The 14,921-nt window shown below is 33.5% G+C and overlaps 1 protein-coding gene across 1 annotated transcript in view; it reads left to right on the top strand.

The window, feature by feature from the left end:
- The window catches only part of LOC127705950 (uncharacterized), a 63,279-nt gene that overhangs the window by 39,373 nt on the left and 8,985 nt on the right, over positions 1-14,921 (top strand). Inside the window, exon 7 of the mRNA XM_052210333.1 lies at positions 4,820-4,962. Coding sequence (XP_052066293.1) covers positions 4,820-4,962 — 143 coding nt within the window. The remainder of the gene's footprint in view (positions 1-4,819; positions 4,963-14,921) is intronic.

Raw genomic sequence — 14,921 nt, 5'->3', positions numbered from 1 at the left:
GTGGGGTTTTATTCAATAAAAAAGGGGGGATTTTCCAGTTTTTGGACAACAACTCAAAAATGCTTTAAGCAGTTCGCATGAAACTTTGGTGAATTATTTATAGCTATTGATGTAATCTCCCTATTGATTTTCATAAATTTCAAATATGACATTGAGAAGAAATTGAACTTTATTTGTTTATAGTCTGGCAACAGATTTATTAAGTATTGCGCAACAGCACAGTGTATTGCACAACAGCAAGAAATCTTTAATTGAATATAAATTCAATTCATATAACCGATTTCAAGTTCTTTGACTACATTTATTCAGAAACTATAATATGTCAAATATTTAATTACAATCCAAATTCAGACCTCTATCAAGCTTGAATATTGTGTCCATTTTTGCCCCAACTGTTCAGGGTTGGACCTCTGCAGGTGTATCAAGCTGCGCTCAGCGAATCAGTTTATTTCTTAATTAAGAACTCCTTTTTGTCGAGCCTGCGACTTTTGTCGCAGAAAGCTCGACATAGGTATAGTGATCCGGTGGCGGCGTTAGCTAACTTCTTAAAAGCTTTATATTTTAGAAGGTGGAAGGTCTGAATGCTTCATACTTTTTATATGGATGCCTCATGTTACGAAGTTTCCGTCAGTGACATGTCCAATGTCCTTGACCTCATTTTCATGGTTCAGTGACTACTTGAAAAAAAAGTTAAGATTTTTATACGACCGCAAAAAAATTTTTGCGGTCGTATATTGGTATGACTCCGGCGTCGTCCGAAGACACATTGGTTTTCGCACTCTAACTTTAGTTTAAGTGAATGGATCTCTATGAAATTTTACCATACGGTTCAATACCACAAAAGGAAGGTTGGGATTGATTTTGGGGGTTATTGTACCAACAGTTAAGGAATTAGGGGCCAAAAATAAGCATTTTTGTAACTTCCAGACATAACTTGTGTGTTAGTGTATGGATCTCTCTGACATTGTACCACAAGGTTCCATATCACACAGGGAATGCTGGGATTGATTTTGGGGGTAATTGCCTCAAATTATTAGGAATTAGGGGCCAAAAAAGGAGCAAAAAACAAGCATTTTTCTAGTTTCATGACAATAACTTGTGTGTAAGTGTATGGATCTTTCTGAAATTGTACTACAAGGTTCCATATCACGAAGGGAAAGCTGGAATTGAGTTTGGGGGTAATTGCCCAAAACGTTTAGGAATAAGGGGCCAAAAATAAGCATTTTTCTAGTTTCCAGACAATAACTTGTGTTCAAGTGTATGGATCTCTCTGAAATTGTACTGCAAGGTATCATACCACGAAGGGAAGGCTGGGATTGAGTTTGGGGGTGATGAATCATAAGGGGGTTCAAAAAATTTGGGTTTTTTTTTTTTTTTTTTCCTTTTTTTTTCTTTTTTTCCTATTTTTTTCTTTTAAAATTTTCCATTTTAAGTTGGTTATTTCTGTTTTATATTTAAAAGCAAATAATAATGATATGGTAGGAGATACACACCAAACAGGATGTGTAAATTTATTATATAATAAGTATTGTGCAATAGCAAGAAATTTTCAATTGCACAGTATTGCACAATAGCAAGAAATCTTCAATTGCACAGTATTGCGCAATAGCAAGAAATCTTCAATTGCACAGTATTGTGCAATAGCAATAAATATCCAATAGCACAATATTGCGCAATAGCAAGAAATTGTCAATTGTACAATATTGCGCAATAGCAAGAAATATTCAATTGCACAGTATTGTGCAAAAGAAGATACTTCGTATAAATTGCTATTTCTTGACCAATTTCAATGGGGTTTTATTCTTGAATTCTTGGGGTTCTTTAATATGTTGATTCTAACCGTGTATTAAGTTTTTGGATTTTGGGCCCCGTTTTTAAATTGGTCCACATTGAGGTCCAAAGGGTCCAAAATTAAACTTTGTTTGATTTCATCAAAAATTGAATTATTGGGGTTCTTTGATATGCCGAATCTAACCGTGTATTTAGATTCTTAATTTTTGGTTCCGTTTTCAAATTGGTCTACATTAAGGTCCAAAGGGTCCAAAATTAAAGTTTGATTTTAACAAAAATGGAATTCTTAGGGTTCTTTGATATGCTGAATCTAAACATGTATTTAGATTTTTGATTATGGGCCCAGTTTTCAAGTTGGTCCAAATCGGGGTCCAAAATTAAACTTTGTTTGATTTCAACAAAAATTGAATAAATGGGGTTCTTTGATATGCTGAATCCAACCATGTATTTAGATTTTTGATTTTTGGGCCCCATTATCAACTTTGTCCACATTGAGGTCAAAAGGGTCCAAAATGAAACTTTGTTTGATTTCATCAAAAATTGAATTTTTGGGGTTCTTTGATATGCTGAATCTAACCATGTATTTAGATTTTGGATATTGGACCATAATAGGTGAATTTCCAATTTAAAATTTTTAAGTTCTTAGACCACATTCATTCTGTGTCAGAAACCTATGCTGTGTCAAATACTTAATCACAATCCAAATTCAGAGCTGTATCAAGCTTGAATGTTGTGTCCATACTTACCCCAACTGTTCAGGGTTCGACCTCTGCGGTCGTATCAAGCTGCGCCCTGCGGAGCATTTTATTTGTAATGTTAAATTCTCTCTTATTATAAGTAATAGGATAACTATATTTGGTATGTATATACCTTGCAAGGTCCTCATGCCCGTCAGACAGTTTTCACTTGACCTCGACCTCATTTCATGGATCAGTGAACAAGTTTAAGTTTTGGTGGTCAAGTCCATATCTCAGATACTATAAGCAATAGGTCTAGTATACTCGGTGTATGGAAGGACTGTCCAACTGGCAGGTGTTATCTGACCTTGACCTCATTTTCATGGTTCAGTGGTTATAGTTAAGTTTTTGTGTTTTGGTCTGTTTTTCTTATACTGTATGCAATAGGTCTACTTTATTTGGTGTATAGAATGATTGTAAGGTGTACATGTCTAGCTGGCAGGTGTCATCTGACCTTGACCTCATTTTCATGGTTCAGTGGTCAAAGTTAAGTTTTTGAGTTTTGGTCTTTTTTTCTAATACTATATGCAATAGTTCAACTATATTTGGTGTATGGAAATATTTTATGATCTATTTGTCAGTCACACAGGTTTTTTTTTACCTTGACCTCATTTTCAAGGTTCATTGCTCAGTTTTAAGTTTTTGTGTTTTGGTCTGTTTTTCTTAAACTATAAGCAATAGGTCAACTATATTTGTTGTATGGAAGAATTGTTAGCTGTACATGCCTGCCTAGCATGGTTCATCTGACCTTGACCTCATTTTCTTGGTTCATTGGCCAATGTTTAGTTTACTTGGTTAATGTTAAGTTTATGTGACAGTTGTAATAAAGCTTTATATTTAGGACTATCAACATAATATCAATGATTAGTAAAGAAGGCGAGACATTTCAGCGTGTGCACTCTTGTTTCATTCATAAATTACTTTATACTTGGAAATATAATTTTGCTTTGAGTTAAAGTTTCTAAAAAAAGTATTGTCATTGAAAGAGTTGACATGTTGCAATGTACATTTATTCTACATAGTTTTATGGTACCAAATCAAAAGTTTATATAAAAGAAAGAAGTCAAAGTTTTCCCATCATAGTTTAGTTACATACATTTTTTTTGTACCTGAGGTCGTTGAATATAGATCATTATATAAATAAGGAGATGTGTCATGATTGCCAATGAAACAACTATCACCCATACATTGTACTTACCAGTAACAAACCACATTTGCAAAGTCGAATAAAATACAATTGATAACATTTACTTATTACTAAAAAGAAAATGCCAAACTATTTTTAACAGTATTTGACTATAAACATAGATCAAAAAGGTACAAACTGGACATAATGCACTAGTTCATAAACAAATGAGAACAATCGCCTTCATATAGTGCTCAGAATATGACATTCATAAAACTTGTTCAATATCATTAGAGAACTCTAAATCTTAAATACTGAAAGCCACCTCTGATAAGTACAACGTACTATGCAAGATAATGATATAACTGGACTAAAAATACACACAACCTGTAATTAACTGCCTTTACAGCGCTTTCGTGCTTTGATTTTTGTTTTGTATTGGCGCTCTCAGTTTATCTTCTACTTTTGGGTTGTTTTGCATTGGCGCTCTCAGTTTATCTTCTACTTTTGGGTTGTTTTGCATTGGCGCTCTCAGTTTATCTTCTACTTTTGGGTTGTTTTGCATTGGCGCTCTCATTTTATCTTCTACTTTTGGGTTGTTTTGCATTGTCGCTCTCAGTTTATCTTCTACTTTTGGGTTGTTTTGCATTGGCGCTCTCAGTTTATCTTCTACTTTTGGGTTGTTTTGCATTGGCGCTCTCAGTTTATCTTCTACTTTTGGGTTGTTTTGCATTGGCGCTCTCAGTTTATCTTCTACTTTTGGGTTGTTTTGCATTGTCGCTCTCAGTTTATCTTCTACTTTTGGGTTGTTTTGGATGCCATCTTGGTATCTTCTGCCTCAATTTTAACATTTTTATTTGAACATCAAACTTTCAAGTTGTTTTTCTTTACTCTGGCTTTCAATTGTACATTGCGTTTGAAAGTACCATTGAAAGATCATAATCCGTCAGAGACCATATGACCTACAAGCTGACAACTATAGGTCACCGTACGGCATTTTATTGCATATTTAGAATGAGAAATAGTGACTTACGAAGAAAGTTTTAAAAGCTGCTGTGACAGACTGATATCATTGTTCAATATGAGTAACACAGGTTCAACCATTAATAACAATATCTTATTTTGCCAGATAGAAATATTTATTAGTGTTGTTGAATATTTACAGACTGTCTGCCCCTGTTCTACAGTCACAGCCAAGTGGGCCAAAATCCGAGTCATCATATTCAGTTGAAGTTCGGGACTATAGGGGAAGACCTCTGAGAAATCCTAGACAGAAATCACCTGTCATTTTTCAAGCTGTTATGACTCGTAAGAATCAAATAATTTAGTATTCTGGATTGCTTATGATAAAATAGCTATAAACCACAAATTATCACTAAAATCAAAGTCATCATATTTAGTTGAAGTTTGGAAGTGTAAAGGAAACCCTCTGGAACTTGCTAAACCGAAATCACCTGTCATTTTCCAAACTGTTATGACTCAAATAATTTAGTATTCTGGATTGCTTATGATATAGATATAAACCATAAATTATCCCATCATGTAGTTTCTTAATCTACAGGGTGCAAAGTGTAGGACAAGTCGTTCGGAATAGTCATTCGAAATAAGGCTGTCTCTCTCTCTCTCTCTTTCTTTCTCTGTCTATTAACAATCAAGAGGCCGCTTTAAAAGTAAGATAAACTATTGTTAAAGACCTATGTTACCCTTCAGATGTCACTTCGGTTTTAATTGAGTTTTAGCTTTTTTGTCTCATTAAGAAATAAACAATACATCTTTTTATTCATCTTTAAAGTCAAAATATTTTATTTAAAAGGGGTTGATTCGGCTTCAGTTGTGTTTTTAGGCAATCATATATGAAATAGTAAAAGATGTGAAGAAAATATATATAATATATAATTATGTGACTCAGTTATGAATTTTGAATCTGTTGAAGTTTGAGTAAAGATTTTATATATTATCCATTACAGAACGACAATTTACCTCTTTTATAATTCTGAACATGAATGTGTAATATGATCTGAACATGAATGTGTAATATAATTCTGAACATGAATGTGTAATATGATCTGAACATGAATGTGTAATATGATCTGAACATGAATGTGTAATATGATCTGAACATGAATGTGTAATATAATTCTGAACATGAATGTGTAATATGATCTGAACATGAATGTGTAATATGATCTGAACATGAATGTGTAATATGATCTGAACATGAATGTGTAATATGATGCCAAGTTGCTCCCCTCTTACCAAGATAACTGTAGTACACAAAAAAACACTGAGGAAAAACGTTTCCATAACTACATGCGCACCAAATGCTACATTATAAGGCCCTGTACAGAAATACCAGGGTACAATCATTCACATTGGCCCTTATGTAGTATTGTTTAGTTGATCGTTTTGATGACATACAACTTTGACGGGTTCTGTTTAAAGACAAACTGTGAATGCTCAGCTTGTCTTGGTTTATGCGTTGCCCGATTATCGAAACGTCATCTCGAATTCAACTATGATGATTTGTTTTTTATAAACTTCTTCACAAAAGTGAAATATATATCAAAAGTCCTCACCTTGTTAATGTCTTAGGAAAAATAACAGATTCTGACAATTAAATTAAAAAATCCGAAAGGCTTTTGCAATTTTTCGTTTTGTTAAAGGGCATGAGATGCCAATTTTATTACCCTAAATTGCATTAAACTCTCTAATTTAATTTATTATATTTTAAATCATTAAATAAAATTACGAATTAAGTTCCATAGGAAACAATAACCAATGCGTAAAATGGTGATAAAGTATCATCATTTCCTGCGTATTTAAGGAAAAGACGCTATATATATATATACAAGTCTAAATTGAAAACAAGTTGCTTTTTTAAAAAAAGACAATACGTGAACCTAAGCACTTTTTTATTCTAATTAATAATTCAACTGAATAAGAAATTGTATATCAGTGTTATCTTGGCCATGTGTTTGGAGGATAATATTTTCTTTTTATTGTAAATCATTACAATTTTGGCATGTTGAGAGAAGTGTTAAATATAAAGCAAGGAGAGAGAAAAAAAGAGTCCCAGACGTATAATTTCTGAAAGAATAATGATAATTCAAAACATGGAGGACACATGTACCGTCTTCCAAAAATTCATAAAATTAATCTAGAAATAAGTAATGAGGCATTTCGAACTGGTCAGCTAGCAGGACACATTAATGTTCGTTACCGACCAATCATCAATAAGTGTAACTCTCCCGCGAAAGATAATTACTTGATCTAATTATAAATATAAAAAAATAAGATGTGGTATGATTGCCAATGAGACAACTCTCCATAAGAGACCAAATGACACAGACATTAACAACTATAGGTCACCGTACGGCCTTCGACAATGAGCAAAGCCCATACCGCACAGTCAGCTATAAAAGGCCCCGAAATTACAAATGTAAAACAATTCAAACGAGAAAACTAACGGCCTAATTTATGTACAAAAAATGAACGAAAAACAAATATGTAACACATCAACAAACGACAACCACTAAATTACAGGCTCCTGACTTGGGACAGGCACATACATACAGAATGTGGCGGGGTTAAACATGTTAGCGGGATCCCAACCCTCCCCTTAACCTGGGACAGTGGTGTAACAGTACAACATAAGAACGAACTATAAAAATCAGTTGAAAAAGGCTTAACTCATCAGATGGATACAAAAAGAAATACTACACAGAGTGGACGTGGCCGGATACTTGTATATCCCAACAACAAATAGACACTAAGTACAGATCTGAGAGTACTCGCAGTTACTGACAGCTAGTTCAAGCCACTAACAACCAATTAAAAAAATCATGCATCTAAGACTAAATTATCAATTAGTACACATCCAACATCCAATTATTGAAGAGGCATAACTTTTACATTCAAGATACAAAATAAATCATTAATAAAATAGAGTCACACGAGGTAAAAAAAGTATGCATTCTTATTGCCTATGATGTACGTCAATGTACACAAATATGATCATTGATAATTTAGAATAAACTGTTATCAAAAATTTGCATTAGAATTTAATGACACACAGGAGAATATACTTTAAAGATTCTCAACAAAATAGATTTAACTGCATTTGTTAAATTAATTCTTAGAAACAATGAATTTGAGTTTAATGGACTGTTAAACACATAATATGAGCACCCATTGTCACCAACATGCACAGATCTGCATCTGTCTGCCCTATTCATTAAAATCTTAGATAAGTTCCAATGGAGAGAAAACATCAAATTACACTGTCAATAGGGATGACGGTTTTATGGTCTTCACAGGCAAATCAGAGCAAGTTGAAGATTTCTTTAACCTTGCAAACGAAATTGACCATCTACTTAAGTTCTAATATGAGGTGTCGACATCTAGTATGGCCTATTTAGAGGGTGGTAAAGGGTTATTTTCGAGCAACGTTTTCGGCCTTTTTATTTTACGTGTTTCCATGTTTCGACGTTTTATTTCTTGTTTTCTCGTGTTTGGTTCGATGTGCGTGCTTCGTGTTTTCCCTTAATTATTTTCCGTGTTTCGTGTCGGTACTCTTATTTTCTCGTGCTTGTCCAGCATTTGATTAAAAAGTAAACCGGGACTAATTCAAAGTCGGCCCTAATATTGTTTTAAATTATAAACTAATTAAATGGTCCCAAGATATTTATTAATAGCCTATTGTATTAATATGATAAATCGGATGCAACTAACGGACGCTAAAAGGTGACCACATGCAGGGTCGACATGTCCATTTATAATGAATGCATGATCTCCAAGAACGGCTGAGTAATAACTTTTGGTACTTTTTTCCTTAATATTTACGATTTTATTCCTTGGCTTCGTTTTTCCAAAGTGTTTTTTTTTTTCGTACAACGTTTTTGCGATTTGTTATTTCACGTGTTTCCGTGTTCAGACCCTCCTTTTTACCAACCTCTATTTAGATACCGATGTGTACAAAAGTGAACGATTCCATAATAATGGAATTCTTAATGTTAAGTCACATATATTAAAAACACAGAAACGTATCAATATTTACCAATCACTAGTGCACATGCATTCAAAACACACATACATTTAAGAGCATTACAGTGTGTGAATAATATAAGAAATTTCTACTTCTACCACTAAGTGACCACTGTCATTTGGTTGACTATCCTGTCACTGTTTGGTGTGCGCTTGCATACTTAACAAGTCCAAAAATAATTTTAACAGAAAGGAAATAATTAGTGCTGTACATAACATTTATACATGGTGCAAATAAAAACATGGGACTTGAAATTTAATGTGCATGCAGTAGTCTCTTGAACGAGTCAAGACTTAATTTCGGCAGCGGTCACTGAAATAATAGTGACATCAATGAATTAAATAAACATTTAATTAACTTACAAGATAACTTAATTGATAGAGAATACTGTACAAAGGAAACAGTAAAAGTTGTAAAAATGTATATTAACGAACAATCTTTATTTTACTTGTTTTATTTTCATTTGAAACCGATTTTTTTTTATCTGATTTGTCAAAATGACAAGTGTGCATAATGATTTTATTGTTACAAATCAAATCCCAAAGCCCACTATAACTTATTATGTAGAAACCACAGCACTATTTTAAAATATCTCTCTGTGAATATCTACACACAGATGTTTGATACCATAGGTCGTTATCATTAAATCTTGACAATTTAACTTTCACTTGTTTATCAAAGGGTACAACTGTCAAATTTGCTCAAGTCAGTAAACCCTTGCAATGCATAAAATGTAGCTTTACAATAAATATACATGTTTGAAAAGGATCTATAGATTGTTTATTATTATATATCAGATAAGTGAATTAGCGATCTGTGAAAATTCTTTATTGCCATGTTTTAAATATCTTAGATACACCGTATGGAGGTGCTCTTAATTGCAGGAAGCTAATACAGATAAGATGAATAGGTGTTCTGAATGAGCAATAATTTAGCTTCCGAATATTCCTCCATAGACTATATTTCTAACTAATAAATATGCGTGAACCCTCAGGGGTTCACGCAACAACGTTCAAACCTATGATTGCGTTGGATAAAAACCGCAATTTTTATACGTGTGCATGCAAAACAAATTTCTTAGTGGAGGGGTCTAAATACAGCACAAACAACATTTTCCAAAAGACCAAATGAGTGAAAAAGTATATTTTAGCAAAACGCATTTGACTAGCAGGTCGAACAACTGATGTTCTTAAACTCTGCTGACTATATATAGAAAAAATGTTATATATAAATAGACAAGCACGTGCAATTGTGAAAGACGATTTTTCTAATTCTGTCTTATTTCATGTCATAGGTTAAAATATTATGTAAATTGTCGTTTTATCTCTATAATAATGATTTTTTTGTGGGCCACATCAGTCAACAAAATGGTTCTCCTTGGTTGCTCCATTTCCATTTCCGTTCCATTTTTATACGCCCGTTTACGGGACGTATTATGGTATACCGCTGTCCGTCCGTCCGTCCGTCCGTCTGTCCGTCCGTCGTCAACATGTCGGACAATAACTCAAAAACGCTTTTACTAATTTGCGTGAAACTTTGGTGAATTGTTTATATCTATTGACTTGAGCTCCCTTTCGATTTTTATAAATTTTAGATTTTACGTTTCTGAGTTATGGGGTTTTACTAATTAAAAAAGGGGGATTTTCCAGTTTTCGGACAATAACTCAAAAGTTCTTTGAGCAGTTTTCATGAAACTTTTGTGACTGGTTTATATCTATTAAAATAACCTCCCTTTAGTTTTTTTTTTATAAATTTCTGATTTGACATTGAGGAGTAATGGAACTTTATTCTTTGAAAAAGCCACGGGCGTATCATGCGCTCATGGCGCAGCTCTTTATTGAATTTTTACATTCTTTTTTCTTTTTAATAACTTAACGTGTTGAGCAATGTGCTATTCATCTTCAACTAAGGGTTAAATTAAAGGGACTGCCAAATCATATCCACTGATTTGACACAAATTCTTATATCATATTTATAAAATACTAAAATATAATATTTAAATTATAAAAAATCAAAAAGAAACAATTAACGATGCATAGACTCGGGATAATGTATTAGAAATTCGTGCGTATTTTAGATCAGACCCCAACGAAGTATCCCTCCAGATGACATCCGAACACTACCGATGTTCATTTAACCCGAAAGAAACATACATATAGAAACAAATAGACAGACAAATACGCGCAATCGCATAATGATGTCTTTCAAGGTCTCTTTGATTTCATATGTCAGATTAAAAATATGTGTAAATCATCGTTTTACCTGGTCAGGAATGTTTTTAAGGTCTGGGTCATCAACGAAATGGTTATTCCTGGCTCCCTTGTTTCATTTTGCAATGATGGCATTCTTTTCTTTTTAATGAATGAACACACAGACCACATGCTGAATACAACAGTCCCCGTTGTCTCCCCGGGGGTATCACCAGCCCAGTAGTCAGCACTTTTGTTGTCTCCCCGAGGGTATCACCAGCCCAATAGTCAGCACTTCTGTGTTGACATGAATTATCATAGATATGGTCATATGTATAAATTAACTGTTTATAAAACTTTAAATTTTTCGAAATACTAATGATTTTCTACCCCAATTATGCATTACCCTAGCTTTAAAAACCTTCCGGAATTTTGGTTACTCAATGCTCTCCAACTTCTTACTTTTTTGGCCTTTTTAGGTTCAAGCGTCACTGGTGAGTCTTTTGTAGACGAAACGTGCGTCTGGCGTGCAAAATTTTAATCCTGATATCTTTGATGAGTTTATTGGATACTTGAATTTATAGAAAAAGATTCTCCCTGAAAAAATATATTAATATAAATATAAAGTATTCTAGATACACACTTGATTAAAACAAGTGGCAAAGCTTCTTAATCGGAATTAGGAATATTCTCCCCTTTGATGTCAAATTGCTAGACCGTTACTTTCATATAAGACAATTTGTAGTAAAAATGCACCTGCTTTGAGGGTAGTATTATTCTCGTTCAAAATCCTTTCCCGGTCAAATTATACACTAATGGTGAACGTTTGTAAATCGTGATATGTATTAAAATAATATCAACAGACCCAAAGTTGATTTTCAAAACAAATAAGGATATAATAGAAATTAACTGTAAAGATCTATTAGACTATACAACAGCATCTTTTGACCAACATAGTGCGCTCCTTTTATTTATAAAAGCTGAATATAAACAAGAGTACTAAAAGAGAGGCGAGATATATCAAAGTGATATTCAAACTCATTAGTCGAAAACTAACAAAGCAATGGCAAAAACGAATAACCACAAACAATAGTACACAAAACACAACATTAGAAAACTAAAAGACTGAGCAAAACAAACTCTATCAAAACCCAGGGGTGATCTCAGGTGCTCTGGAAGGGTAAGCAGAACTTGCTGCACATATGGCATTCGTTATTGCTCATGCACTAATCGATATACCCAAATGTTGACACTATGCTATTAAAATTGGCAGATATAAAAACGTTTCCCTCGTAAGAAAGTTTTGTCATATTAGCGTTAAGTTCTGGAAGATGAAACTTTTGTTCTTTTTTATTTTATAAAATACATAATAAACTAGACAGGTTTTCTTATTGATTTAAAACTTCAGTATAAAGATTTCAAAGTCGATATGATGAAATATGTTATAAACTCCAACAACAAGCCAGCAAGTGATTGTTACATGATTTAATGCATATTCACCTCACTATGGTGAAATAAAATAAAACAGTTGTTATAGTTTTTCAAAACTTTAACAACAAAAACTAACTCGAGACAGTAACATTTTGCTATATTTTAGACGATTTGTAATAAACATATGAGCTTAAGTTCCTTGTAAGCCTGTATGCATAGTGCCCCCGTATTATACTACTCTGAATTGATTTGGCGCAAAATCACATGCAACTAGTAACTGCATGAAGTAGAAGCTTTCATATACACTAGACTAGTGTAATGTCATCTGGTATTCTATAACATATACTATAGAAATGCATAGTGAATTCAAACATTAATATGAGCTATGAAATATCCATTGTTGCCAAAATGTCACGAAGGCTAAAAAAAAAGACAGGTAAATAGCATTCCCATTGCAAGAAATTTGAACCATTATAAAGAAATCAATAGAGAATACATATTGAACTTAGAACTGAACAATTGAATGACCAGAACTTTATTTACCATTAAAACTCGCATCACGAAAATGAGGTTCGGTGAAAGAAAACGACTGAGTAAAGGAAAAGTTCGTCTGAATACTAAAGAATGAAAATATTGGCTATATGAAATATCAAAAATGAGATCACTAATTAAATGAAATAAACAATATTGAATTTCACTATTCATATTTAACTCAGATTCAAGTGCATTATTAAAAAGAAATAATAAAATGTGAAGATTTGAAATAAAATAATTCAGCGAAACTTCATGAATGATTTTGGCGCATTAAAGTCATGTCTAAACATGATACAAATGAAAACGTGCAGTCTGAAGGTTATAACGTTACTTCTACAATTCAAATTTTGATAATATCACATCAAAGCAGCAAATTTGAGGTAGGAGTTGTTTTGTGTTTTGATTATTTTATGGTAATCGAACATTTGTTCATTCGTGCGATTCAATAACGCGGCTCACGTTTTAGTAACGACATGCCAACTTTGGATTTGACGGTAATTTTTACCCAATGAAAAGAAATTTTACAAAAAAATGGCAATAGAATTGAATATGACTTTGGCACACACACTCTCCCACAGTGTTAAATAACGTCCCAGTTACCTTGAATAAAGGAGTAAGCGCTAAAACAAAAATATTTTACAATAACCTAATAATTCATCAAAATAAAAAAAAACAAGACAAATACTATTGAACAGAATCAATTATTGGTGATCAACAACAAAACTTACACTACTTGTCTCTCTTTCCAGAAAATTACACATCTAGCTATACAATCTGAAATATAATCAGTTTTCTGCAGTCAAGGCTGCACCGCAAGAACATAATCTCTCAGTAAAAAGTTTCTGATCTTTCTGACACTAACTGAACATCTAGAAACTTCGTCCGTAGGCTCTAGTTCATCCCAAGACTGAACTGTATGTATAGGTACATGTCTAACTGTCCGTAATTCTATAGTCTAAGCTCTGCATGTTTCACTATCAAAATCTGCATCATTAATACTCTGTTCTGTGGAGTTGGCGTTCCTTTTAGATGATCATAATCCTTCATAGTCAGACTGATCAATATCCTAAACTATAGTCTCATCCAAGGCAATATGTGTTGTATCATGGACTAATGTAACAGCATTATCCACATCTAAGCACTCCGTAAATGGATGACCCAAGAGATTACTGACGAGTCTGAACACAAGGTTTGTTTCTAGTTCTAGAAACCTGTACTTCTTTAACTCTTGGTGTAAGAGTAGGTTTATTTCAACTATATATGCAACTGGTAGTAAAAGGTTCCTTTAATGAGTGCAGCTCCGGCCATCGCCCCTCTCCTTCTGGACAGGAAAAACAAGTAGTTCCGTGTTTGGCGAATTAATGGTGACATACACGTCTTCCTACCATCTGTCGACAAATTTGTGTTTGTCATCATAAGCAACAGTCGTAACTATTGCATGGTCTTCCTTCTCAAATCTTGTAGGTTAGTATTCTGTTAAACATAAAAAATGGTGACTATCAAGTTCCTTCATGGCTAATTCAGTTATAGGTATGGACTCAGGATGCGATGTGTGCCTTATAGTTTGCTTTATGATATGTGTTTAAGTTACTTTGCGTTCCTAGAAGGGTTCTATAGAATCGGTCTGCCATCCAGTGTTCCGTTGAGATATGGTGGTGTTCTAGATTTGTGTGTTCCAAGTATCTGGTCTACTCCTTGTTCACCTTGCTTTCTTGATCAGCATCTAGATCTTGGTGTTGTCAGCTTGTTATACCATAATGAATAGAGCTTCAGATGTTGTTTTGGCTGTTTGCTGTCTTGTGTGTACTTCTTTAACATAACGACGACTGAAATTATCTGTTATCACTAAGGTATTTTGCATTCCTTTTTTCGTTGGTGCCTAGATAATAAAATCTAACTATACCATTGGTTGCGACAAAGTATTGTTAATCATGGGAGTTCGATGTTGTTTCTTCTTTCTCTTTAAACACCAGTTCCAGTGCTGTATCCACTCCTCTGTGTCTCTAAGTATGGATGGTCTATTAAGTTTATCGCGCACTAAAGATTTAGTTTATTCACATGACAAGGAC

This window comes from Mytilus californianus, unplaced genomic scaffold, assembly GCF_021869535.1.
Source record: "Mytilus californianus isolate M0D057914Y unplaced genomic scaffold, xbMytCali1.0.p SCAF_6, whole genome shotgun sequence".
Lineage (NCBI taxonomy): Eukaryota > Metazoa > Mollusca > Bivalvia > Mytilida > Mytilidae > Mytilus > Mytilus californianus.
The sequence above is the reverse complement of the archived record's forward strand: the minus strand, read 5'-3'. Positions and strand labels throughout refer to the sequence as shown.